General features: G+C 47.8%; 2 protein-coding genes across 3 annotated transcripts in view; both read right to left on the bottom strand.

The window, feature by feature from the left end:
* The window catches only part of LOC127040644 (zinc finger protein OZF-like), a 130541-nt gene extending 124510 nt beyond the window's left edge, over window positions 1-6031 (bottom strand). For both annotated transcript variants that reach the window (XM_050935084.1, XM_050935080.1), the window contains exon 1: window positions 5989-6031. The gene's annotated coding sequence lies outside the window, so the exon portion shown is untranslated. The remainder of the gene's footprint in view (window positions 1-5988) is intronic.
* On the bottom strand, window positions 1220-24203 carry LOC127040689 (zinc finger protein 253-like). Its single transcript, XM_050935181.1, has 6 exons — window positions 23961-24203; window positions 14220-14300; window positions 10016-10142; window positions 4734-4847; window positions 3848-4363; window positions 1220-1329 (listed from the first exon to the last, which is right to left on the bottom strand). The coding sequence occupies exons 2-6, from the start codon at window positions 14232-14234 to the stop codon at window positions 1220-1222; spliced, it is 882 nt and encodes a 293-aa protein (XP_050791138.1). The 5' UTR covers window positions 14235-14300; window positions 23961-24203.
* Window positions 24204-24921: the final 718 nt, after the last annotated feature.

Here is a 24921-nt window from a genome sequence, read left to right as displayed (position 1 = left end):
CACCAGGGAATTGGTGGGAGGAAGAAATCGGGGAGATCTGTGTGTTGGATTGCTAGCCTGATTTTGCATTCCCTCTGGGGGAATAGGAAAGTACTTTTGTTTCCAGGACTGGGAACAGAGAGGGGGGAAGGGAAAAAGGATTATTTCCCTTTGTTGTGAGACTCAAGGGATTTGGGTCTTGGGGTCCCCAGGGAAGGTTTTTCAGGGGGACCAGAGTGCCCCAAAACACTCTAATTTTTTGGGTGGTGGCAGCAGGTACCAGGTCCAAGCTGGTAACTAAGCTTGGAGGTTTTCATGCTAACCCCCATATTTGGACGCTAAGGTCCAAATCTGGGACTAATAAGGTTATGATACGGGTGAAGGAGGGGGGTTGGAGGAGGTGAGTGGGTAGGCAGTGGCGGGGAGACAGGTGAGCCAGCGATGGGTTAGGGGGCCTGAGGAAGCGAGCGGGCAGGCATTGGTGGGGGGGCAGGTCTGCTGGCAGCTGGCTCCAGCTCACCTCTGCTCCGCTTTTCCCCCTCCCCCCGCGAATCAGCTGTTCACGCAGGAAGCCTTGGAGGGAAGAGAAGCGGTGTGGTGGCTTCGCACTCAGGCCCAGCGAGGGGGAGACAGAGATGAGGTGAACTGGTGCAGGGGGGCTTCCCGCACCGTAGTAGGTAACCCGGGGGCGGGGGGGCATGCAGAGGAACCGCTCCCTGCCCCAGCTCACCTACCTTCCCTCCGCCTCCATGGGCCCGAGTGCAAAGCTGCCGTTTGCTTCTCAGCCCTCCCAGGCTTTCCACGTGAACCGTCAGGGGCAGAGGTTCCAGGGGCGGTCAGGGGACAGGGAGAATGTGTGGCTGGATGGGGCAATGGTTCCAGGGGGGCCATCAGGAATGAGAGGAGGGGTTGGATGGGCTGACGGGGGGCAGTCAGGGGAGAGGGAAGGAGGGTGGATGGGGTAGGGGTCCTGAGTGGGCATCAAGGAACGCAGGGGGTTGGATGGGGCAGGAGTCCTGGGGGGTGGGGGTGGGCCACAACCCCTGTGTGGGGTGAGGGACCCGTTGTTAAGATTTTGGAAGCTCATCAATGGCCAGGGGGTGGGAGGCTGAGGAGGCTAGCAGGCGGGCAGTGGCGGGGGTAAGTATGCGAGCCAGGGAGGGAGGAGCTGAGGTGAGCAGGGGGGCAGGTGAACCGGAGGAGTGGGGGTCTGAGGAGGCAGGGGGGCATTGGCAAGAGGTCAGGTGAGCTGGCGGTGGGGGAGGAGAACTGAGGAGGCGAGCAGGCAGGTGAGCCGTGGGGGGCTGAGGAGGCGAGCGGGCGGGTGAGCGGGCAGCGGGGGAGAGGGGGCTGAGGAGGAAAGTGGGGGGGCAGGTGAGCCAGCGGTCGGGGAGGAGGGCTGAGGAGGCAAGCGAGGAGTCAGTGGCTGACCTGTTCTACTGATCTGGTTTGGCTCCTAGCCCCTCTCCAAGGGTTGCAGCTGTCTGGAGGTGCTGCCTTCCATGCCTTCCTCAGTCACACCTCATTCATTCAGCAGCGCAACTGATTACAAAGTCGGGGGAAGATCTTATTCTACTTCTAGCAAAAAGACATTTTTCTTTTACCTTAATTATACTACCTTAGGGGCCCGCTATAACATATTACCAAGGTTCAATACCGCTGTTTTGACAGGGCAGTGCTGGGGAAGGACGGTTTGTTTCCGCAGGGTGGGCGGCGCTTGGAGGGCAATTGTTTGGGGGGGGGGCTGGGTGGTATTGGGGAGCTGTTTTGGCGGCAGTGGGGGTGGTGGTTCAGTGGGGCTTGAGGGGCGGGGTTGGCCCTCAGCTGTTTTCTTTGGAGTAATATTGCCCTCACTACTTTACGAGTTGTGCAGGCCTGGACTAAAGCATAGACTCTGGACTCAGCATTCAAGTATCCTGCAGTCTGAACTTCGAATCTGATACATTCCCTGATTGGCTACCATTGTTTGCCCAGCATGGAGGTGCTTCCTGTCCAACAAAGCAACCAGACTGGGGCCCATAGGCATGGAATGGCTCTGAAGGAATCAGCTGTTTGTGCTACATGAAACTTTGGATCCAAATGGTAAAAGACAGTTGTGCCCAATTTAATCATGGCGCCTTTAGGAGTGTGATCAATGCCACTTAACTAGGGAGCAGCGTTCTAAAAATAGTTTACCTGGGCCACAGGTCACCATAGCTTCCATCTCTGGGGTGAAAATCAACCACTAGTACCTGCAATTTTTATCCAAGTTCTTGTCAAATCTTTGACCTTACTTGGAGTAATTTTACACATCTTTGGTGTAGAATTCTTCACCAACCACATAACAGATCAGTAGCGATAGTGAGGTACAACTCCCCCAACTATGCCCTTTTATTCCTTTAATCTTGTGGCACAGATTTAAATTAGGGACTAAATTCAGGTGCCTCTTAGAATCCCTGTAAGACACCAAATGTCAGGTATGTATTAAAAGTAGGTCTCTTTCTGCAGCTATGTCACATTCAATACAGATTCCATTTTCTACACATTTGCAGCATCTCCCAGGAGTGAGCTGAACAGAAATGTCACTTCCATTTTCCCCATCCCTACCTAGATAGGAATTGCATTTCCCAAATAATAGGCAACATGCACCTGATTAGGAAGGCGATATCTTCAGGAGCAACCTCCTGCAGGGCCTGGGCCACAACTGCTTTGGAAGGCAAATGCATTGGTATTTTGCTTAGTTACTGTGGAAGTAAAGAAAGAACTGACAGGAATTTGTAGGGAATCTTAATGCAAGACAGTCTCTGTTAGCAGGAGTTAGGCTAACTGTAACCCTAATAACGCAAAATTTGTAAAAGCAAGAATTGTGTAAGGCGAGTGAAAAAGTTTTTCTCCGACATTACAAATCATTTACTAGGGAATCCTCTTCCCAGAGGTTTAGAAAAAATAGTGACCTAACCAACTGAACAACAGGGGGGCTGGGATAATGATAGGGAATAAGGGAATCTCTCTGACTTACTCTATCTTCTTCTGTTGTTACAGAGGGTGAAATGACATTTTTCCCTATCCCTGCCCTGTGTTATAGTTCAATATATTTCAGTTGAGGAAAATGGAAGTAAAAATATTTGCTCTCCAGCACAACTTGAAGCAACATCAGAGCAACTGGGAATGCAACAATTTGTTCCCAAAGGGGGAACTCGATGACTAACAATTGCTTTGAAATAGGGGAACAGTATAACCGTGACACTCAGTGTTTGTTTAGACTAGAAAAGTGATGGAGTTTAGGTTAGGTCAATGGGAAATCTAATGCCAAACACTGCATCTGGGCTGCATCTGCAACTACAACTATAATTGTCTTTTTACACCAAGATCACTAACTTGATTAGCCAATGCCATGTACAGTCCTAGTGGATGGAAGGCACAGGTGGTTTTTCAATCAGTGTACCTTGTTGGGATCAAATCTCCGGGAGCTGATGAACATTCCTGGCTTGAGGGATACACACTCCTGTGACTCAAAAGGAAAGATCACAGGACTGACCCCAAAGAAGGGTGAGCTGCAAAAGGCAGAAGCAGGCAACTCATCTGGGGGAGCTGAGAGACTATGGTGAAGATGGTGCAAAGATCACTATGTGGGAATAAGTAAATGTGATTTTAAACAAACAAACAAACGAAAAACAAATCTTTGGCCATCCCTACTCAAGGCATTTCTTACAGTTCTTGCCTATGTGGATTTTCTGACGTCTAATAAGGACTGAGCTGTAACTGAAGCTTTTCCTGCACTCAGAGCATGTGTAGGGCGTCTCTCCCGTGTGGATTCGCTGATGTGAGATGAGGGCTGAACTAGCACTGAAGCATTTACCGCACTCAGAGCATCCATAAGGGTTCTCACCTGTGTGGCTTCTCCTACGACTGATAAGGTGTGAGCTCCAACTGAAGCGTTTTCCACACTCGGAGCATCCATAAGGTTTCTCATCTGTGTGGATAATCTGATGTGTGATCAGGGCAGAGCTCTGATTGAAGCTTTTCCCACACTCAGAGCATGTGTAGGGCGTCTCTCCTATGTGGATTCGCTGATGTAAGATGAGAGCTGAACTCCCACTGAAGCTTTTCCCACGCTCATGGTATGTGTAGCGTGTCTTTTTCAAGTTGATGCTCTCACGTGTAATAAGGTCTGAGTGGCTACTGAAGTCTTCCTCTGGCCTATGTTGACTCTCACAGGCTTTTGTTTTTTCTGGGAGTGCAAAACTCCTGGAATCATTCCCAGAATCATTCCCTTTGGAGCTTCCTGATAATATCCCATAGTATCCTACTTGCTCAGCATCTTCCTGCTGGGGTTTTGCCTCATTCTCACACACCATCCCATCACTTGATGGGATGCAGAGAGAATCCAGACATAAGTGACTCCCTGCGCCAGAGAGAAAGGAAATCTCAGAATGAGGAAAGGAAAAAGGGATGAACAAACCAAAATATGTGTGGGAGAGATCTACCCTATCAGGAGCTGATTATCCCCAAACGTTTCCCCAGAGGAGAGAGGGGAAGGGATCAGTTCCGGGTCTGCATCTCACCAGAATTCTCAGAGGTAAGAAAGATTGGGAGGGACCTGCTGCCAGTTGTCAGTCAGGATAGGTGGGAAGCCATGAGTGACATCTGCCTAATGATTCCACATCTGCAGGTAACAATCCTCAACTTGGAGAGATCACAAGATCTTTGTAGGGCATCCCAAATGTTTCCTGTATTCACGGACAGTTTTTTACTTAGTTTAACCAATTCCTCACCTGTGCGGGCAGCTCTCAGGAGCACTTTTGTATCAGAGCCCCGGAGGTCCAGGACCCATGGCTCTTCCCCTCGTTCCAGCTGCGAGATCACATCAGGTTTGGTAATCGGAAACCCTGCTCAAAGCAAAGAAAACAAGGGAGGTCAGTGGAATATGTGGGATACTTGTTCACAAGGAATATTCCATGATTTTAACCCTAGCTTATTTTTATGTAGTAACATCCCAGGGCCATTTTCCTTGGCTCAAAGTGGCAGGCGAGTTGTTATTGTTATAAATCATATTACTTTAGCACCTAAGGACCAACTAACAGTGGGTTCCCGTTGTGCTAGGCACAGTACAAACAGAATAGTAGATGGTCCATGCCCTGAAGAATTTACAATCTATATAGACGACAAGACAGATACAGAATGGGGAAGGGGTAGAACCCCCCAGCAGAATGAACTGTGTGAAGGCAGAGTGACAGTTCTGATGAACACAGGCATGTGTCTTGAGACTATCGTATTTAATGTTATGACTAAGGCCAGTGTTTTCAGAAATTGCCGCTATTATTGCATTTTTTCCTGAAATTACTCTTCATTTCTCGAATCACCCTTCATATCTGGAATTGCTGAACGGAGGGTGGGTGGGGCATGCAGGGTCACAACCCACCAGCTTTCTGCCCAGAGACAGCTGATTCATCCCCAGCGTGCAGAGCAGAGGTGATGTGTGGGCAGAGCACACAGGGTCATGCCCCCCCATCCCAGATTTCTGCCTGGAGACACCTGACTCCTCCCCAGGACAGAGGGCAGAGGCTGGGGGCTGGCTGCAGTTGAGACTTGCTGTCAATTTCTTCCCTCCTCATACAAGTCTGGACTCAACCAAACCACTGTGGAGCTTCCCCTAGGCAGGCGAGGCACCTGGCAGTGGGATGCTGGGCTCCCTCATCATGCTGCAGAGCGGACAATGCTCACACCTGCTCTTGGCTGCGTCCACAGCACCTCTTCCCTGCTCATCTCCTCTGCACACAGTTGGTTCATGTCCCATTTCCCCAGCACACAGCTGGCTCTAGGCTCTCAATGCCCAGTGTCTGGGCCCCACCTCCCACACACAGCTGGCTCCTGTCCCCTCCCCCCCAATGCACTTTCATGCTGTAAAGGATTATATATTGCTCATGTTTTTCAATTAGTCTGTTTTCATTGCCAGCAAACACTGGCCCTAGTTATGACTGTTATCTCTATATTTGAGGCAGCCCCTGAAAGCATGAATACTTCACAGACTATGATGCTGAGATGGGCCAGATGATACTGAGGAGGGCTGAGGGATGGGTTTCCTGTGCAATCTGATGTCACTAAGGGGTGATGAATGCCAGATCTCAAGGCTAGTTATGCAGATCTCCATCTTTTGAAGCTTTGTCCCATGCAGAAAGGGGCAGGGATTGATTTTACCTCTGCAGGAGACTGAAGATAGACAGACAGACTTTTGGGGAGAAACAGCTGAGTTTGAGCTGACTGAGGGGGGGTCTTTTGGGCTATAAACTGACATGGCCTGATAACCAAGAGGTAAACTTTTAAGGAAGGCTTTAATACACTTTGGAATGGATCAGGGATTCCCAAGAGGACTGATGAGGGGGCAATGGTAAATACGAATTTAGATGCTTTTCTTGTTTTATATATTTTCCCATAAGGCACACTGACAATGCTACAGATCCATAGGATCTGTGCAATGCCCTGGCTTTTAAACAGTCCTTAGGAGGTACCCCTTGAGTGCACTAGCTCCCCAATGGGTCCCACTCTTCCACAAGGATAGGCCTGAGTCTGAGCCTCTGGCTTCCACACCTGAGACTGAGCTTCTGGCTTCAACACCCCTATTTCAACCTGTGAGCTCTGCCCAGCAGGCCCAGCTGAACAACACTCCTGTTCAGAGATTATTCCTCATTCTGTGCACAGAGCACGTTTTTGCTCTAACACTGGGCAGACTTCTAAAACATAGCAGGGTTTATTAGTCAACTGAAACACAGCACTGGAAAGTTCTTAGATTAGCACAGGGAAGCAAAAAGGACAATATAGTCCATATTGGCCAATGCCGTTGAGCCATGTTGATGTTAAAAACAGTTGGTTTCCTTTCACTGTGTCTGTCTATTTGTCTTTGCTCCGGTAGAGCTCCCTGCATCTGGAAATCCAGTTCTTCCTGTTCCCAAGAACATAACGAGTCTATTTATGCTTCACTCAGCCAAGTGGAGATCCTCCCATGGACAGGTGACAATTATTCCCTTGTCTCTGTCAGGTATTCCATTGATGTAGGTTGGCCCCAGCCAGTCCTTAATGACCTATTCATATCACCCCATGACAGCTATGTGACAAAACACTTCATGTCGCCTGCTCTTTATAATCATGTCAATACCAATCACAGAGGGAAACTGAGGTGTGTATTGGCATGATTGACGTATCACCAAAATTCCCACCTCTATTACACACACACTGCCCTTGGAGAGAAAGCAAAGCACAGGAACTGGATGTGACTCCAGCGAACACAGTGGAGGACAAGCAGCAATCCTCAAACCCTGGTCCAAAAGGAGAGGCATGAGGGTCCCTACCCACAGAGAGGGGCTTGATAGAGGCCTGATACCTGAGAGGCCATTCCTTGAGCAGACGATGGAGGCAAGTCAAACACTTAGCTACCTCAGAACTGTGACATCGCAAAAGCACATTTTGGAGAATTAGGAAATCTAGTGACTCAGGTGTAATGGGAGGGAGAATTAAACTCCCCCAGTGTGTGGAGAAGGCAGGAGAATTAAACAGATATGGTATATAGCTATCCTATTACCATAAGGAAGCAGATAAAATACCTCTCCTAGTTACCATTTTTTACATTTTGTCAGGTCCCTAAGTAAACTGAAGCAGGGCCTCCCTTCTGATGGTCTCCCTTGCCCTTCGATCTTTGTTTCCAGTGGTGTCCATAACTTGTAAGGATGCATAAGACAAGACCCTCTTTACTATACTTATCTTAGTCTAATCGTTATGTGTATTGATCCTCGCCTATGATTTCAAATAGAACTGTCTGTATGAAATCAATTTTCTGTGTGTTTCACCAAATTCCATTGTCTCAATTAACTTTGAGTAGCCTTGTACAAGGGCAAGTTGTACCCCAATATGTAATCTTAGAGGTGTAAAAAGTGCCCATTTGTGCCTGGGTAGCAGCCTACGGTGGGAAGGAGGAATGCAGCAAGGACTCAGGATCGGTGGCCGGGGTCGCTGCACATAGAGATGAGGAGGTTATATGGGGAGGGGGGGGGTAATCAGTGGGAAAGGGAGGTCAAGAGTTAAAATAATAATATTTGGGGGAAAATGTAAAAAGAAGTGAAACAACAGATATAAAACTGGAGTGCAGGCTCTACAGCAACAAGGCTTGGGTAGGGATTCAGGGTTAAAGGTCTGGGATTCCCCAGAGCTCTGGATCCCAAAGCCTCTCCTCCCTCCCACTGACGCACCCAGACCACTTCCTGAGGGCCCTTCCTCCACACTCCCTCCCCTTCTTCCCATTACTCTCAGCCGGCACCGCCTCCCAGCACCTTGGGAGCTTCCTGTGTTCCCTCCTCGTCTCTCACTACCTCCTCCCTCCCTGCTGCTTCTTAGCTCTAATGCTGCACACCCCCTTGCCATGAAGGTCCTTTCACGGATTGAGAACTGGTAAAAAGACAGGGAACAAAGGGTAGGAATTAATGGTAAATTCTCAGAATGGAGAGGGGTAACTAGTGGTGTTTCCAAGGGTCAGTCCTAGGACCAATCCTATTCAATTTAGTCATAAATGATCTGGAGAAAGAGGTAAACAGTGAGGTGGCAAAGTTTACAGATGATACTAAACTACTCAAGATAGTTAAGACCAAAGCAGATTGTGAAGAACTTCAAAAATATCTCACAAAACTAAGTGATTGGGCAACAAAATGGCAAATGAAATTTAATGTGGATAAATGTAAAGTAATGCACATTGGAAAAAATAACCTCAGTTATACATACAATATGATGGGGGCTAATTTAGCTACAACGAGTCAGGAAAAAGATCTTGGCGTCATCATGGATAGTTCTCTGAAGATGTCCACGCAGTGTGCAGAGGCGGTCAAAAAAGCAAACAGCATGTTAGGAAGCATTAAAAAGGGGATAGAGAATAAGACGGAGAATATATTATTGCCCTTATATAAATCCATGGTACGCCTACATCTGGAATACTGTGTACAGATGTGGTCTCCTCACCTCAAAAAAGATATTCTAGCACTAGAAAAGTTTCAGAAAAGGGCAACTAAAATGATTAGGGGTTTGGAAAGGGTCCCATATGAGGAAAGATTAAAGAGGCTAGGACTCTTCAGCTTGGAAAAGAGGAGACTAAGGGGGGATATGATAGAGGTCTATAAAATCATGAGTGAAGTGGAGAAAGTGGATAAGGAAAACTTATTTACTTATTCCCATAATACAAGAACTAGGGGCCACCAAATGAAATTAATAGGCAGCAGGTTTAAAACAAATAAAAGAAGTTCTTCTTCATGCAGTGCACAGTCAACTTGTGGAACTCCTTACCTGAGGACATTGTGAAGGGTAGGACTATAACAGGGTTTAAAAGAGAACTAGATAAATTCATGGCAGTTAAGTCCATTAATGGCTATTAGCCAGGATGGGTAAGGAATGGTGTCCCTAGCCTCTGTTTGTCAGAGGATGGAGATGGATGGCAGGAGAGAGATCACTTGATCATTGCCTGTTAGGTTCACTCCCTCTGGGGCACCTGGCATTGGACACTGTCGGTAGATAGATACCTGACTAGATGGACCTTTGGTCTGACCCGGTACAGCCGTTCTCATGTTCTTATGTATGTTCATGTCCTGGCACCCCAGAATTATCTACTCCCCCCTTCTCCTCTCCTTGAATGGCTCTGTTCTCCCTTCACCTGTGGAGTTCTGAATGGCAGCATTATAAGCTTTCCTATCAAAAGATGAGCTCATCTGACTGTCACACAAGCCATGCATCAGTCATGGACCTATTTACTCAATTTAGAATTCTATGAGTGGCATATTTTCCTCTTCAAATGAGGAAAAGGCATGAAATCTATAGTTATTAATGTATCCAATAAGGATACATTAAATGCAATTTTAAAATGACTAATGGTACCAAAAAGACATGTCCAAAAATTATTCTAGTGTATGGGAGATAAGGAAAAAAAGGGGGGGGGAGCATAAATAAATGGCGAATAAAGTTACTACTACTCAGCTTCTTCAGAGACCCCGCAGCTTCTAATAACTGAGCGGACAGGACTCCTTACCCAGCAAGACCACCGTCTCATAGTTCTCCTGCATGACATCTCTGTAGAGGGTTCTCTGAGTGGGGTCCAGCAGAGACCCCTCTTCCCTGGTGAAATACACAGCCACCTCCTTGAAGGTCACCAGCCTCTGAAAGAGCAAGAGCCCCCCACTCACAACCTGCTGCACCACTCACAGCCCCACAATTCACAGAACAGCACCACCAGGGAAATGGAAGCTCCGGGAGGCACATGTTAACAGAGTCCCACCCCACCTTGCTTAGAGCAGCCAGGAGGCATCAGAGGGTAGAAAGAGAGAACCTTTGCGTCTCCCAGCTGACAGACAGAAGCAGGGTCTTCACATTTATCACATACCTACTAGCCAGAGCTTGATATAGGAGATGGGGCTGTCTCTGGACCCTGCTGGTGGCAAGCTGGTAGGAATCCCAACAGTCTCCAAATAAAATATATGGAAGAAAGGGGAAGTCAATAGTAAAGGATATAAGTGAGAAGGATGTTTTAAAAAGTTCATTAAGTACAAAATTAATCCTAACAATGGTAGTGGTAAATTACTAGATGAAAATGGCAGAATTATCAAAAATAATGCAGAAGAGGTAAAAGTCCTCAATAAAGATTTATCTCCTGGATTTGGAGAAAAAAAAAAAGATGCTGTACTCATATCATAAGATGTTGACGACGACACTCTTTCCATTCCAACAAGAACTCATGAGGATGTTAAACAGCAGCTATTAGAAGTTAGACATGTTTAAATCAGCAGGTCCAGATAACTTGTATCCAAGAGTTTTAAAAGGCCTGGTGGAGGCATGTGGTGAACTGTTAATGTTGATTTTAATTAGAACTTAGAACACTGGGGAAATTCCAGACGACTGGAATAAAGCTAATGCAGTCCCAATATTTAAAAAATGTAAAAGAGATGACCCAGCTAATTACAAGAGTGTCAGTCTGAGATCGATATTGGACAATATAATGGTGCAGCTGATAACTCGATTTTATTGATAAAGAATGAAAGAAAGGTAATATAATTAGTACCCATGAACAAAGATTTAGAGAAAATAGATCTTATCAAACTAACTGGATATCCTTATTGGGTGAGATCAAAAGTTTGGTTGCAGCTAATAGTATTCATGTAATATACCTAGACTTCTGAAAGGCATATACATGACTTGATTCAGCACAATATTTTGACTAAAAAACTAGAATGATACCAAATAAACAGCATACATTAAATAGATTAAAAACTGTGATTGTAAATGGGGAACCATGGTCGAGTGGATTTCTTTCTAGCAGGTTCCCGCAAGGATTGGTTCTTGGCCCTGTGCTATTTAACATTCTTATCAATGACCTAGAAGAGAATATAAAACCATCACTGATAAAGTTTGCAGTTGCCACAAGAATTGGGGGTGGTGGTAACAAATGAAGTGTCAATAGATTCAGGCTCCAACACTGGAACTCTGGGAAGTTTTCCCAGGCCTGGCTGGGAGGTTATTTCCTGTTCCACAAAGAGGGGAAGTTCCATTCCCAACTCCTGTGCCTTGAAATTAGGCCCTATCTGACCCTCCACCCTATATTCAGCATAGTGCATCATAATTATGACCTAATCCTATTATAATTATGATGCACTATGTGCAAGATGTGTCATGTGCAGTATCAGTGGAAAAGTTATGATTTGCTGAATACAATTATCCTATTTGTGTGCGTAGATCATGTTTGTAGCTGAAGTGGTGAATATTGACTATGTAGCTGTTTTTCTAATGTGCTTACTCTGGGTAACACCCACAATGAGCCTTTCAGGTACAACAATGAAGAAGCCAGACAGTGCTGATGGCTCATCAACAAAGACAATGGACTGTGGAAGAGCTTAGCCTTCCTGTGAATGTTTCAGCCAGCCTATGAGTCATGGCTACTATGACTCAGCAGTGCATGCTAGGGCATGTGACCAAACCACATGACACTGAACTCCATTTTGGTTCCTGCATTTTTCCACACATTGAACTGGGAACTGAGTTTGGAACAAAGGGTTCCCGCCATGTGGAAAAGCTACATAAGGTGGGGTGTGACATCATCTTCTGGCCTCATTCCTCACATAAGAGAACTCCTGGAAACACCTGAGGAACAAAGACTGAAATGGGGGAAGTGCTGGTCCCAAGGTAAAGGAATTTCTAACTTGTGTATGGAAGCTTGGTGGACTGCTTGTATCATCAGTCAGGGTGAGAAATTGCTCATTCAAATTCTATCCATTGTGACAAAGTTCCTCCTCCTCTACCTTGGTGGGTCCTGTGCTTATTGGCAGATTTGCTCACTTCAGTGATCTTCCCCACAATCTGGATCAACTCCTCCTGTGTCTGATAAGGAGTTGGGAGGTTTGGGGGGAACCCGGGCCTGCCCTCTACTCCGGGTTCCAGCCCAGGGCCCTGTGGATTGCAGCTGTCTATAGTGCCTCCTGTAACAGCTGTGTGACAGCTACACCTCCCTGGGTTACTTCCCCATGGCCTCCTCCAAACACCTTCTTTTCCTCACCACAGGACCTTCCTCCTGGTGTCTGATAACGCTTGTACTCCTTAGTCCTCCAGCAGCACTCACTCTCACTCTCAGCTCCTTGTGCCTCTTGCTCCCAGCTCCTCCCATGCACTTCCTCTCCCCTGCCTGGAGTGAGCTCCTTTTTAAACCCAGGTGCCTTGATTAGCCTGCCTTGATTGGCTGCAGGTGTTCTAATCAGCCTGTCTGCCTTAATTGGTTCTAGCAGGTTCCTGATTACTCTAGTGCAGCCCCTGCTCTGGTCACTCAGGGAACAGAAAACTACTCATCCAGTGACTAGTATATTTGCCCTCTACCAGACTCCTGTACCACACTGGTTTGGGTCTGTCACACCATCTATTATGTTAGGCTTGGTGTGAGTTTTTGGTTATTTGCTAAGTAATCTGCTTTGATCTGTTTGCTATCACTTATAATCGTTGGGATATGTTAGGGTTCTGTAAAAGACCTGGGAAGCTGCTAATGTGCTGACATGGCATTAGGTTAGGGGACAAAGGCATAAGCAGGCAGTAATTCTTTGCTCAATAAAAAGATTGCCATATTTTTCCTTTCCCTGTTGCTTATAAGAATTGATAAGGATGCAGCTGCATGAGAAATGTAGTTGTCAGAACGAATGTCCTTTGTGTGAAAGAAAGTAAAAGAAATGTTATCTCCCCCTCCCTTCCTTTACCAGCTACATAAAGCAGCCCTGGCTTATAGCCCCTTTCTCCGTCCCCTGAGAACTGCTGATTAAGGAAATTTGTAGCAACACATTAATACAAAGAACTGTATTTTCAAGGTAAAACTGTCTGTATGACGTGTAATCCTGTGAATAATAGCTAGGGGTGGGTATACTAACAGTATGGGTATTTCTATTACTTAATAAAGGTTTGGGGGGTGTTGTAATGGATGTAGGCATGTACATACTAACTGAGATAAAAGGAGAGTGATGTAACTAATCCAGTGCTTACTCAACAATTGTGTTGAGGGGAACAAGTACCACACTAAAGAAGCCTGCACTCGTATCCGCCTCCGGGTCAACCTGCTCCTTTATTCTTCTAACAATAATCACTTCAAATCTATCTTTCTGCAGTTAATAAAGTCGTTTTATGCTTTATCTTTACCAGTGTTAAGTATTTTGAATGAAGTGTCTGGGGAAAATCTGAGCTTGGTTAGCAGAAGCTAGTTGAGCACATCTTTCCCATACTGAGGGGAAGGCGAATTATATTAATGAGATGACATTATACAGATCCCTGTGCATTATAAGATGATATAATTCTGGATTTCTACTACAGCAGGTGTGCAAGGTTGGGGAGTGGGAAATTGGCTGTTGTCTTCTATCTGTCCTTGAGTGGCTTAGGTAAAGCATTCAGGTAGCTTAGTTGGGTGTATGGCGCCACCTACTGTCCTGTTGGGTGATAACAGGGCCTGGAGAGGCCAACAATCTCCAGCAAAGTAGTGTGAGAAGGGCCAGCCCAGCATGAGGGTTAGCACGCACAGCGGTTCCCAGAAGCCCCCCAGACTGCACCCTGCGAGTGACAACCCATTGCACCCTAGATTACACAAGTCTCAGCGGGTTGTCACATCCTGTTATTTCCTGCCTCCCACCACCTGTAGCAGCTACCAGCTTCCTATGCCTTTACTGCTCCTCTCCCTCCAAGCAGAGCTCACTACCAGCTCCATGATAATTTCTTACCTGAGCCAGCTCCATTGCAGCCAATTCCTTCCCCTGGGAGGATGGGATGATCTGGAGCAAACGTCGACGTTATTCTATAGCCTGTCAGGGTGAGAAGGGCAATGTGAGAGAATTCAGACGGGGTTTTCATCCATTCAACAAGCCGATTCCCCGCAGGATTTTCCCCTGCTAATGGACATTCTAGGTTCTGCCACACTGTGAAGCACAGAGTGACGTTATTCCGGTACAGGCCTAGCCCCCTCCCACCAGGGTGTAACCCTCTGAGAAATTGGGAAACCCTCCCAGTAACAGTCTCTGTTACACTCATCAAGTTTGTGGATGATACTAAGCTGGGAGAGGTTGCAAGTGGTTTGGAGGATAGGATTACAATTCAAAATGATCTGGAGAAACTGGAGAAATGGTCTGAAGTAAATAGGATGAAATTCAATAAAGACACATGCAAAGTACACCACTTACGAAGGCAAATCAGTTGCACACATACAAAATGGGAAAGGACTGCCTAGGAAGGAGTACAACGGAAAGCGATCTGGGGGTCATAGTGGATCACAAGCTAAATATGAGTCATCAGTGTGACACCGTTGGAAAAAAAGAAAACATCATTCTGGGATCTATTAGCAGGAGTAATATAAGCGAGACACGCGAAATAATTCTTCTGCTCTATTTCACACTGATTAGGCCACAACTGGAGTACTGTGTCCAATTGTGGGTGCCACATTTCAGGAAAGATTTGGACAAATTGGAGGAAGTCCAGAGAAGAGAAAGAAAAATGATTAAAGGTTTAGAAAACATGACCTATGAGGGAAGATTGAAAACATTGGGTTTGCTTAGTCTGGAGAAGAGAAGAATGAGAGGGGACATAGTAATAGTTTTCAAGTACATAAAAGGTTGTTACAAAGATGTGGGAGAAAAATTGTTCTACTTAACCTCTGAGGATAGGATTAGCAGCAATGGCTTTAAATTGCAGCAAGGGCGGTTTAGGATGGAGATTAGGGAAAAAACTTCTGTCAGAGTGGTTAAGCATCGGAATAAATTGCCTAGGGAGGTTGTGGAATCTCCATCATTGGGGATTTTTAAGAGCCGGCTGGACAAACACTTCTCAGGGATGGTCTAGATAATACTTAGTCCTGCCTTCAGTGCAGGGGACTGGACTAGGTACCTCTCGAGGTCCCTTCCAGTTCTGTGATTCTATGAACCAAAGGCCAGAGAAGACCAGAATCAAAGGAGTCACTCTGGGGATTCTCCCTGTCATTAGCCCCAAAGCAGCTGTCTCAGGTTTACAAAGTTGTTTGATCCTCCAGCCTTTATACAGTCTCTCCTGGGAGTGCCCCTTTCATGAGCGGGGCTAGTTTTAGCTCTTGACAAGCGTGAACCTGGGGGCTCTGAGACTGAGTCTTCTTGCCTCAGCACATCTTGTTTCTTTCTGTGCCTCCCCAGTGAGTCCAAACAAGTAGATATTCCTTATACAGACTGTGAACATAAGAATGGCCCACTGCATCAGAGCAATGGTTCATCTAGCTCAGTGGCCAGTGCCAGGTGCTTCAGATGGAAAGAACAGAACAGGGAATCAAGTGATCCATCCCCTGTCACCCATTCCCAGCTTCTGGCAAAGAGGCTAGAGACACCATCCCTGCCCATCCTGCCTGTGACACTGGCAGATGAGGTGTTAGCTCTTTCAAAAGCCCCCATGTCTTAATTGAACATGGACAAAGGCATAGCTGGAATCAGTCTGGCTCACCTATGTTAGTATTGTTAAAACAGGTATTAGAATGTGTTTAGACTTTATTGAATGCTTGTGAGTTGGTGTCTGGGTTAGTATCTGACTAGTTGCAGGCAGTTGGACTAGATGACTTCCTGAGGTCCCTTCCAACCCTGATATTCTATGATTCTATGACTGGCAGTAACCTGAACATTGCTGTGATTTGTGGTGTAAGGCAGCGGCTCTCAACCAGGGGTCTTGGGCCTGCTGGGGGGACACTAGCAGGTTTCAGGGGGGCCAAGCAAGGCCAGCATTAGACTCGCTGAAGCCCAGGGCAGAAAGCTGAAAACCCAGCACATGGGGCTGAAGTCCAGGGCCCTGAGCCCCACCACCCGGGACTGAAGCCAAAGCCTAAGCAATGTAGATTTGTGGGGCCCCTGTGGCATGGTACCCTGAGAGAGGAACAAAGTGCCCTGAGGACTCTGCCAGAGGGTTGAGCCCTGACACACTACTGGTTTAGAGGTTCTCTGCCAGTCAGGAAGGGGTAGCAGCGAGGGAAGACTGGCAACTGATGGTTGGATGGGTGAAGAGGTTTGGGGTATGGTGGGGGAAGAAGCATCTGGGACTGGATAACCTGGGGCTGGGAAGGCTCCATAGGGGACACTTGCTCCTCCCATTCCCTTTCCACACCCTCCTGCGAGCAGAGAATGACCCACCCTGTCCCCACCCCCAGGAGCAGCCATGTCTCAGGACTCTTCCAAGTTGCACCCACTAACTCTCTTCCTATTTTGGGTTTAGCTCGGGGGCAATGATTTCCCACCAAGATGAACCCAGCTGGCTGCTACCTGTTCTGGTGCCACAGGGTGGGTGAAAGGCAGAACTGCAGCACTTCTCAGGCAGAATTTATTTTCTTCATGCAAAAAAAAAAATTCTGCACTGGACGTGAATTCTGTGCGTACGCAGTGACCCAGAATTCCCACATGAGAAACTCACACCCGGCACAAAGATAACGTGCTCATTCCCATCTCTTCTCTCTATGCGTCAAGTCCCAGAGCTGCTGCTGTCATTAATGCACACAGGCTTTCACTCCCGTCAATGCTAGAATGACCCAATCCAGGTACAGGACTGAACCCTTATTCTCCCATCACGTGGGACAGTCTCAGCTGAGGGAGGGTGAGAGTGGGAGGGGGTACGAATGGAAAAGAGTTGTTGTAGCCATGTTGGCCCCAAGATATCAAAGAGAGGTATTTTAATTGGTTCTAAAAGAAATGACCTCACCTACCTTGTCTCTCCAAGAGATCTGAAAGTGGCAGAAGGAGACAAACAGGAAGACAAGAGCTCAGGACTCTAGCTCAGACATTTTCAATCCCCTGGAAGAAACTACATTTCCCTTCTGCCCCTGGGTATGTTTGTGTCCTCTATGAGGGACCATCCCATTCCTCTCACAGCAGCAAAGGGAGACTGCAGCCAGCCCCGGATGGTCCCTCCCCATCCTGGGATGGGTGTTGTGACAAAGTTTGTGTGGTGGGTGCATGGACTGGGTTCAGCTAGACCCATCTGCAGACTGGAAATTCAGGGCAACTCCCACACAGCTTGGGGGCTGTGGGCATGGGTAGTAGTTCTGGAGCTGGGCCTCTGCCCCCTCTAGCTCCCATGGCAGATGGCTCTGGCAGCATCAAGTGGGTCCATCACTGCAGGGGAGGGTTGGAGTAGTGTCTGAGATCAGGGTGAGGATTGTGGGGTGCGGGGGGGGTCAATGCCCAGGAATAGGGGGTGGAATTCACCTCCCCACCCCTCTGCAGAGCCCAGCAATTAGGGATTTATCCAGCGAAGTAAATTTCACTCTGGGTGACTTGGAACCAGCCACGGAAAGATCCTTGGGCCTTAGGTTCCACACTGGCCCCAGGAGTTTACTAGTTCTCCCTCCTCAGACTCCCAGGGGCAGCCAGGGATAATTAATGGGTTATGGGAATTAGAAGATGAAAATTCACTAAGAACAATGATATTTGTGTGTTTATTATTAGATCCCCAGACACCCACCAATCCCCATCGTCCTTCCCATGAGCTATAAATATCTAAGGGACTCAGCTATTGATCCTGCAGTGAGTTCCTGCCCCTCCCTACTTTCTATAGCAGCACTTTCAAGAACAGGCCAGGGAAACATGTAAATACTTTGAACCAAATTCCAGAAGCTGCTGAGCATGGAGAAGTTCAAATGAAACCAAGGTTCCGTCTCTCCAAGGACCTGGCCCCTACTGCAAAATTACAGACACTCCCCAGAAATATGAAACGGCCACTTCATAACTGATAGAATGTTATTTATCTATTGACTTCTGGGAATTACCAGTAAAAAAGCAATTTAGTGAAGGCGATATCCTGAGAAAAGATCTCATGTGTCTTTACAAGTTGGTATAACCTAATCTGGAACATTACACACTGAAATGCCTAATTCGTAGCCCTACGGCAATTGCCTGGTGTCACTACAGGGCAGAATTAAGGTTGGTGCCTTAGCAGTGAATTTCCATCCCCTAGCATATTGCAATTGCTGTTAAGTGGTTTTGACAAAATTCATTTTGTCTATTTCTTTCTTTTAATTTCAATAGCTAGTGATATTTATTTTTAAGCCCTTTTTTCAATGTTTACAATTTCAATGTTCAGAGCTGTGGGAAGTTATGGGGGTCATCAAACAACAATTATTTAATAACAGTAACTGTTGAGATTCCAAAAGCCAAATCATATAACTGTTCAAAGGGAAACTGTCAATGTCACACGCAAAATATATAGTGTAAATATCCTTAAACCAAACTTGACTTTCTCCAGAAGCATTTCTGTATTTTACCTTTAGAAATATTTTTTCATCTGTGTGTGTACAGTGAAATCAACATTTACTGCAATTTATTCTTAACAATCCAATCCTTTCAAGCGTAATTTTAAGTAATGAAGTATTTGAATTCCTTCACTTCCTGGAATGTAATGCTTCGTTTCAGGATAATTACACCCTCCCTGTGATGTATTTTACTCTTAGTACCGTAACCCCATCACGATGCAGCTCCTGTCTGGGAGCTCTGCTGAGGGCAGTAGCATGATCAGAAGATGACACTTTGACACATTTCCGAAATCTAAGTAGCCCCAGTGTGAGACAGTGATTAATGCTGGTACCTTAGGGGCTGCAGCGCCAACCCCCTGCCTTGACGAGGGGGGTGAAGAATTGCAGTAAAAATCGGTTAGGTTGGGAGAGGGCACAGCTGATGTGGGACTGGGAGCCGATTTGTCCAACAGGACTGGGTAGAGGCACTTCAATGTATTTTCCCTCATTAAACACCCCGCCATGTATTTAATTTGGAAACTTTTCATTTACATCTAAACACCTTGGAGCTAAGCAGGGTTGATGCATTTCCACTTACAGTGGTACAGTTGTAATTAGGTGCTGAATCAGATGCTCATGCAACACAAAGCAATCAATAATGGGTGTGCTTTCATGAATTAACTTAACTGTGTGCTGTGCATCGCCTTAAAAAAGAGATGGTGCGAGCGAGTGTCAAAATTTTAGGTATTCAGAAATGGAAATTAGGTGTCAGTTCATTTCTCATGCATTTAGCCCTTTTGCCCTAAAAGCATTTTTGGCTCTCTGACATTGCTTTATCTGTCTCACCAGAAAATACTGTAGGTAACCAGGTAATTACAGCAGACGTTCACGAGGTATCGTTCTACCAGCTATGTGCCAAAATTCAAATGGTTCTGTTTGTTTTATCTTTCATTCAGCTTTGCAATTCTTAGATCTCATTTACAAACTGGAACTGAAATAGCCAAAGCAAGTTAAGAAGGGAGCGGCATCGGGCATAGGTGGGGGTAATACAATAAAGGGAAAGAACTGACTATGCAAAAAGGAACATCCCAAACTATCAGACCCCCAGACTCCCGTCCAACTGAACCCACCCCAACCAGGCATATCAAGCTGGGCCCGTGAAAAATCGTCCAGCCTGTGTGGCAGCGAATGCTGCGTGTTCCAGATGGAGCTTTCGTGTGTGCGTCTGCTCAGCTGACATGCTGCTTTGGTACGGAAGGCACCACGGCCACAGGGAGCAGAGACACGGACTCCTACAAAACAAAATGCCAGATACACCTCCAACATCTCATCCCATCCCCCACCTCCACATGGTCATTCTCAGCCATTGCTGAGAGTTCCTTCCAGCCTTCAGCACTATAAATAAATAAAACATGGTGTTACAAAAGGTAGATGGTGCGAGAGAAACCTGGCATTTGATACAGGCATCTGATACAGTTCCACATGGGAAACTAGTTGTTAAATTGGAGAAGATTGGGATTAATCTGAGAGCTGAAAGGTTAATAAAGAATTGGTTAAAGTCTACAAGGAGGTCATACTGAACGATGAGTTGTCAGGCTGGAGGGAGGTTACTAGTGGAGTTCCTCAGAGATCAGTCTTGGGGCCGATCTTATTCAACATTTTTATTAGTGACCTTGGCACAAAAAGTGGGAGTGGGACACAAAGCTGGGAGGGATTGCCACTATGGAGGACAAGAAAATCATACCAGAAGAACTGCATGACCTTGAAAGCTGGAGTAACAAAAATGGGATGAAAATTAATATTGCAAAATTATGCACTTAGGGACTATTGACAAGAATTTTTGCAATGACCTGGGGACTTATCAGTTGGAAGAGACAGAGAAGGAGAAAGACCTGGGTGTATTGGTTGATCACAGGATAATTATGAGCTGCCAATGTGGTGTGGCCATGAAATAGGCTAATGCAGTCCTAGGATGCATCAGGCAAGGTATTTCCAGTAGACACAGGGAAAGGTTAGTACTTCTGGCCTTAAAGTCTGTGAGTCTATAAACTGTGCCTTACGTTGCACAGATACTGATGGAGCACAGGGCCCCATCGTGCTGCATATGGCAGAGACCCTGACTGATATCAGCACCCCCACTGTGCTGGGCACTGCACAGACAGAGAGGGACAGTCCTTGCCCCAAAGAGATCACAGTCCAAGTAGACAATGGGTAGGAGGAAAACAGAGAGGGCTGTGACTTACCCAAGGTCACCAAGCAGGTCAGGGACAGAGCCAAGAACATACCCCGTTAATGCGAGAGCCACATCACCTGCAGCTTGGAAAGGTCCCAGACCCCATTGTATTAGGCTGCAAGAAGAGGTGGTTTGTCCATGGATGCACAATCTGTCTTGGCAGGGCAGCTCAGCTGCAGTCCCTGCACACAGGTAGGTAGGTAGGGGGAGAGAGAGAGAGAGAGAGAGAGAGAGAGTGTGTGTGTGTGTGTGTGTGTGTGTGTGTGTGTGTGTGTCTCTCTCTCTCTCTCTCTCTCTCTCTCTCTCTCTCTCGTCAGGAGAAGTCAGTGTCCAGCCCTATGGGGCTGTGCTTCTGGCTCATATCTCCAGCACTCTCTGCTGCACCTGTTACCAGCTGCACTGTTCAGCCAGCCCCAGGCCTCAGAGAGCTCACTGTACCTCCACACCCCAAACTGGGATATGGTGCATCAGTGCCAATTCGAGTGCCCTAGTGTAAATTCTGTCTATACTAAGAGTTTGCACCACTGCCTAAAACACCAGTGTGGCAGAGACCTTCAGAGCCCAAACCAGCAGTACGGTGGCACTAGAACTGGGATCTATTTCTAGCTCTGTCACAGACAGCCTGGGAGACCTTGGACACATTAATGTTTCACCTCCCAACTTTAGTCTATTGACCCAGCTGCCCACTCACTGGGGTCTCCTCTCTCTCCAGAGCTGCTCACGACTAAAATCGGGGGGGGGGGGGGGAGGGGGGGGGGGGGGGGCAAAGCTAAGGTAGTTCAGCTCTGGAATAGTCTTACAAGGGTGGCTGTGGAGTCTCTTCCCTTGGAAGTTTTTAAGACCAGTGTGTTGAAGTGGGGCTCTTCTTAATGTTTCCTCTGAATACTGTGTGGGTGCCTCAGTTTCCCCTAGGCATTTCTTAAGTCTCCAGTGTGCATAAATAGCTGACACTTTGTATCCTATCAAGAAATGGTTGGGGCCCTTCACCCCCGCTAGGGGATGGCTAAAGGTGAACAGAGAGATCAGGTGACCTCCTGGCCCAGGAAAGAGACAAACCCCAGACGAGGAGAGGCTGGAGGGGGTTTCAGTTTGGGGCTGGCTGGGGACAAGGAGTGAGTGCAGATGGGATTGTCTGCCTCACTGGGCCCCAGAATGGACCCGGTTGAGGGGTCCAGTTCTCTGTACCAACAGGCTCTGTTTTAGACCGCGTTCCTGTCATCGAATAAACCTCTGTTTTACTGGTTGGCTAAGAGTCACGTCTGACTGCGAAGTGGGGGTGCAGGACCCTCTGGCTTCCCCAGGACCCCACCTGGGCGGGCTTGCTGTGGAAAGCATACGGAGGGACATATGCTGAATGCTCCAAGGAGAGACCCAGGAGGTGAAGCCGTGTGAGCTTCTTGCCCTGAAGACAGTCTGCTCCAAGAGGGAGGGGGTTCCCCAAAGTCCTGACTGGCTTCGTGGGGAGCAGTTCCAGAGCATCTCCTGGGGACTCCATGACAAGCAGGTAGGACAAACCTCTGTCAGATATAATCTACATAGACTTGGTCCTGCCTTGGCAGAGAGAGATGGACTTGATGACATCTTGAGGTCCTGTCCAGCCCTACATGTCTATGATGCTATGAAACAGGCACGTATAAAACACAACGTACAGAGTAAAACCCACAACATGTCAGGCAATTCAGGAAAAAAAACAAAAAACAAAACCCACAGCATAAAATGACAATACAAAGGAAAAGAAAACAACACAATATTAAATAATACACCTTACGATTAAATTACACAGTGAAAAAGGGCTCAACTCAAATCAGCACAACACAGGCACCAAACACGCTGAGGCAAAACAATGCACTATAAAACTAGGGCAACACAACATGATGCAGTCCCGAATGGCACCATGCAGAACAGCTCAGCAGAGAACAGGGCACAGCACAAAACAGAAATATTTCAGTGTAGGCCTGGAAGGGACCTTGAGAGGGCATCTACTCAAGCCTCCTGTGCTGAGGCAGGACCAAGTATCCCTAGATATTCCCAGACTCGTGTACCTCTAACCTGGTCTTAAAAATCTCCAGTGAAGGAAATTCCACAACCTCTCTTGAAAGCCAATGCAAGGCAAACACAGACCAAAACAAGCTGTACATACAAACACTCTGGGCTTAGGGTTAAGGAGAGAGGCAAAAATTTAAACAATCTGGGTTCAGCTCCCAGTTTTGTCCCAAATTCTCCATGCAAACTTGAGCAAATTACTTCAGCTCTTGGAGTTTCAGTTGCTCCATCTGTAAAATGGAGAGTCGCCTCCCACCACCGGCCTATTTAGCGTTTGAGCTTTTTGTGGCAAGGCCCCTCTGCACCTGTGGGCATGTCTACACTGCAGTGAGACACTGGCAGCTGGGCCGTGCCCGCTGACTTGGGCGCACACGGCTCAGGCTGGGGGCTGTTTAATGGTGGTGTTGACATTCCGGCTTGGGATGGAGCTGGATGTCTGGCACTCTCCCACCTCGCAGGGTCCTATAGCCTGGCTCCAGCTCAAGCCTAGACATCTACACGGCAATTAACCAGCCCCTTCGCCTGAGCCTGAGTCTCCTGCCATGGGCCAGCTGGGGGTTTTTAATGGCAGGGTAGAGATACCCTTGGTGTCTGTTCAGCACCTGTCACAATGGAGACCCTGATCTTGGTTGGTGTCTGTGCAGAGCCCTGCACAACAGGGAGCCTGATCTCAGTCGGGGACTCTGCAACTCCTAGCATTACAGGATCCTTGATTTTGTTTGGAGTCCCTGCAGTGCCTGGCAAAATGTGGGTCCAGGATCTCCGTCAGGGTCAGTGCAGTGCCCAGTACAGTGGTGCGACATGATCTGGGTCGGGGTCAGTGCAGGGCCAGGCCCAACGGGGACACAGATCTCAGTTGAGGCCTCTGAAGTGCCCAGCACAATAGAGGCAGCAGTTTGGGTCGCAGTCGTGCGCTGCCTGACACAAGGGGGGCCATGATCTTGGTCCAGGTCTCAGTTTTACCTGGCACAACAGTAGGGTCTGATCTCATGTGGGGGTCTCTTCAGTGCCTGGCAGAACACGGCCACGCTCAGTACGATAAGAGCCCTGATCTCAGTCACACACCTGGAGAGAAAAGCGGGAAGATTTTTGAGAATTTGATATCAGTATTTCAGAACTGAGGAAAAAATGGGGCACAAACTAAATATTTGCCAATATAATGGACAAGCATTAACATGTGGGGAGATTTTATGTTACCATTCAACCACTCAAGAGAAAAGAGGGGCTATCTGAGGGGATTATACAGTGATATTGAATCAACAACAGAATGGGACGGATTCTTCTTGCCTCACATTCACATGCCCAGCAGGAAGCCCAGGGCGATGTGGCTCTCACAGGGGAAAGGAGTGGGGCTGGAGTCAGAAGGTCACTGGCTGTGACTGTGAAAATCACTGACTGTGGAGTCTGGGAATGTGACTAGCATGTGTGGGGGGCTGCTGGGTTGGGCAGGGTGGGGGAGGGGGAAGTAGCTGGGACAGGGAAGCCTGGGGCTGGGCCATCTCCATGGGAGACACTTGTTTCTCCTTCCCCTTCCCCGGCCTTCCCATGCCCTGTTGCCAGCAGAGAGCGCCTCCCCGCTCCTCGGGGGTCACCGGCTCTTCTCCCCCCACGGCCATGTCCGGGCTGCACCGACACTTTCCATCCGCCCCTTCCTGGGTCTCCCCCCGGCACCCCCAGCCCGGTCTCACCCCCCCCCCGCGACAGCCCCCGCCCAGCCCCACGCAGGGACCCCAGTGGGGCCGGTTCCCCCCGTGGGGCCCCAGGGCCGAGCCCGACCGGGGGGCGCTGGGCTCCCGGCTCCGGCTGGGGCAGCAACTCAGAGGCCCCCGCGGGCGCGGCCCCAGGGAGCAGATCCCGGCGCTGCGAGATGCCGGGTCCCCCCGGGTGCCCCCCCAGGCACTAGGGCAGAGTCACCGCCCGGTCC

The sequence above is a fragment of the Gopherus flavomarginatus genome, chromosome 25, assembly GCF_025201925.1.
Source record: "Gopherus flavomarginatus isolate rGopFla2 chromosome 25, rGopFla2.mat.asm, whole genome shotgun sequence".
NCBI lineage: Eukaryota > Metazoa > Chordata > Testudines > Testudinidae > Gopherus > Gopherus flavomarginatus.
This window is presented reverse-complemented; position numbering and strand designations above follow the sequence as displayed.

What these genes read in the sequence shown, in the direction of transcription:
- LOC127040689 (XM_050935181.1), bottom strand. An exon ending in CCTGAGAGCTGCCCGCACAG is followed by an intron (nt 4,364 to 4,733) that starts GTGAGGAATTGG and finishes TCTCTGGCGCAG; the next exon opens with GGAGTCACTTATGTCTGGAT. An exon ending in TCGTAGGAGAAGCCACACAG is followed by an intron (nt 1,330 to 3,847) that starts GTGAGAACCCTT and finishes TTTCCTCCTCAG; the next exon opens with CCCCCTCTCCCCCGCTGCCC.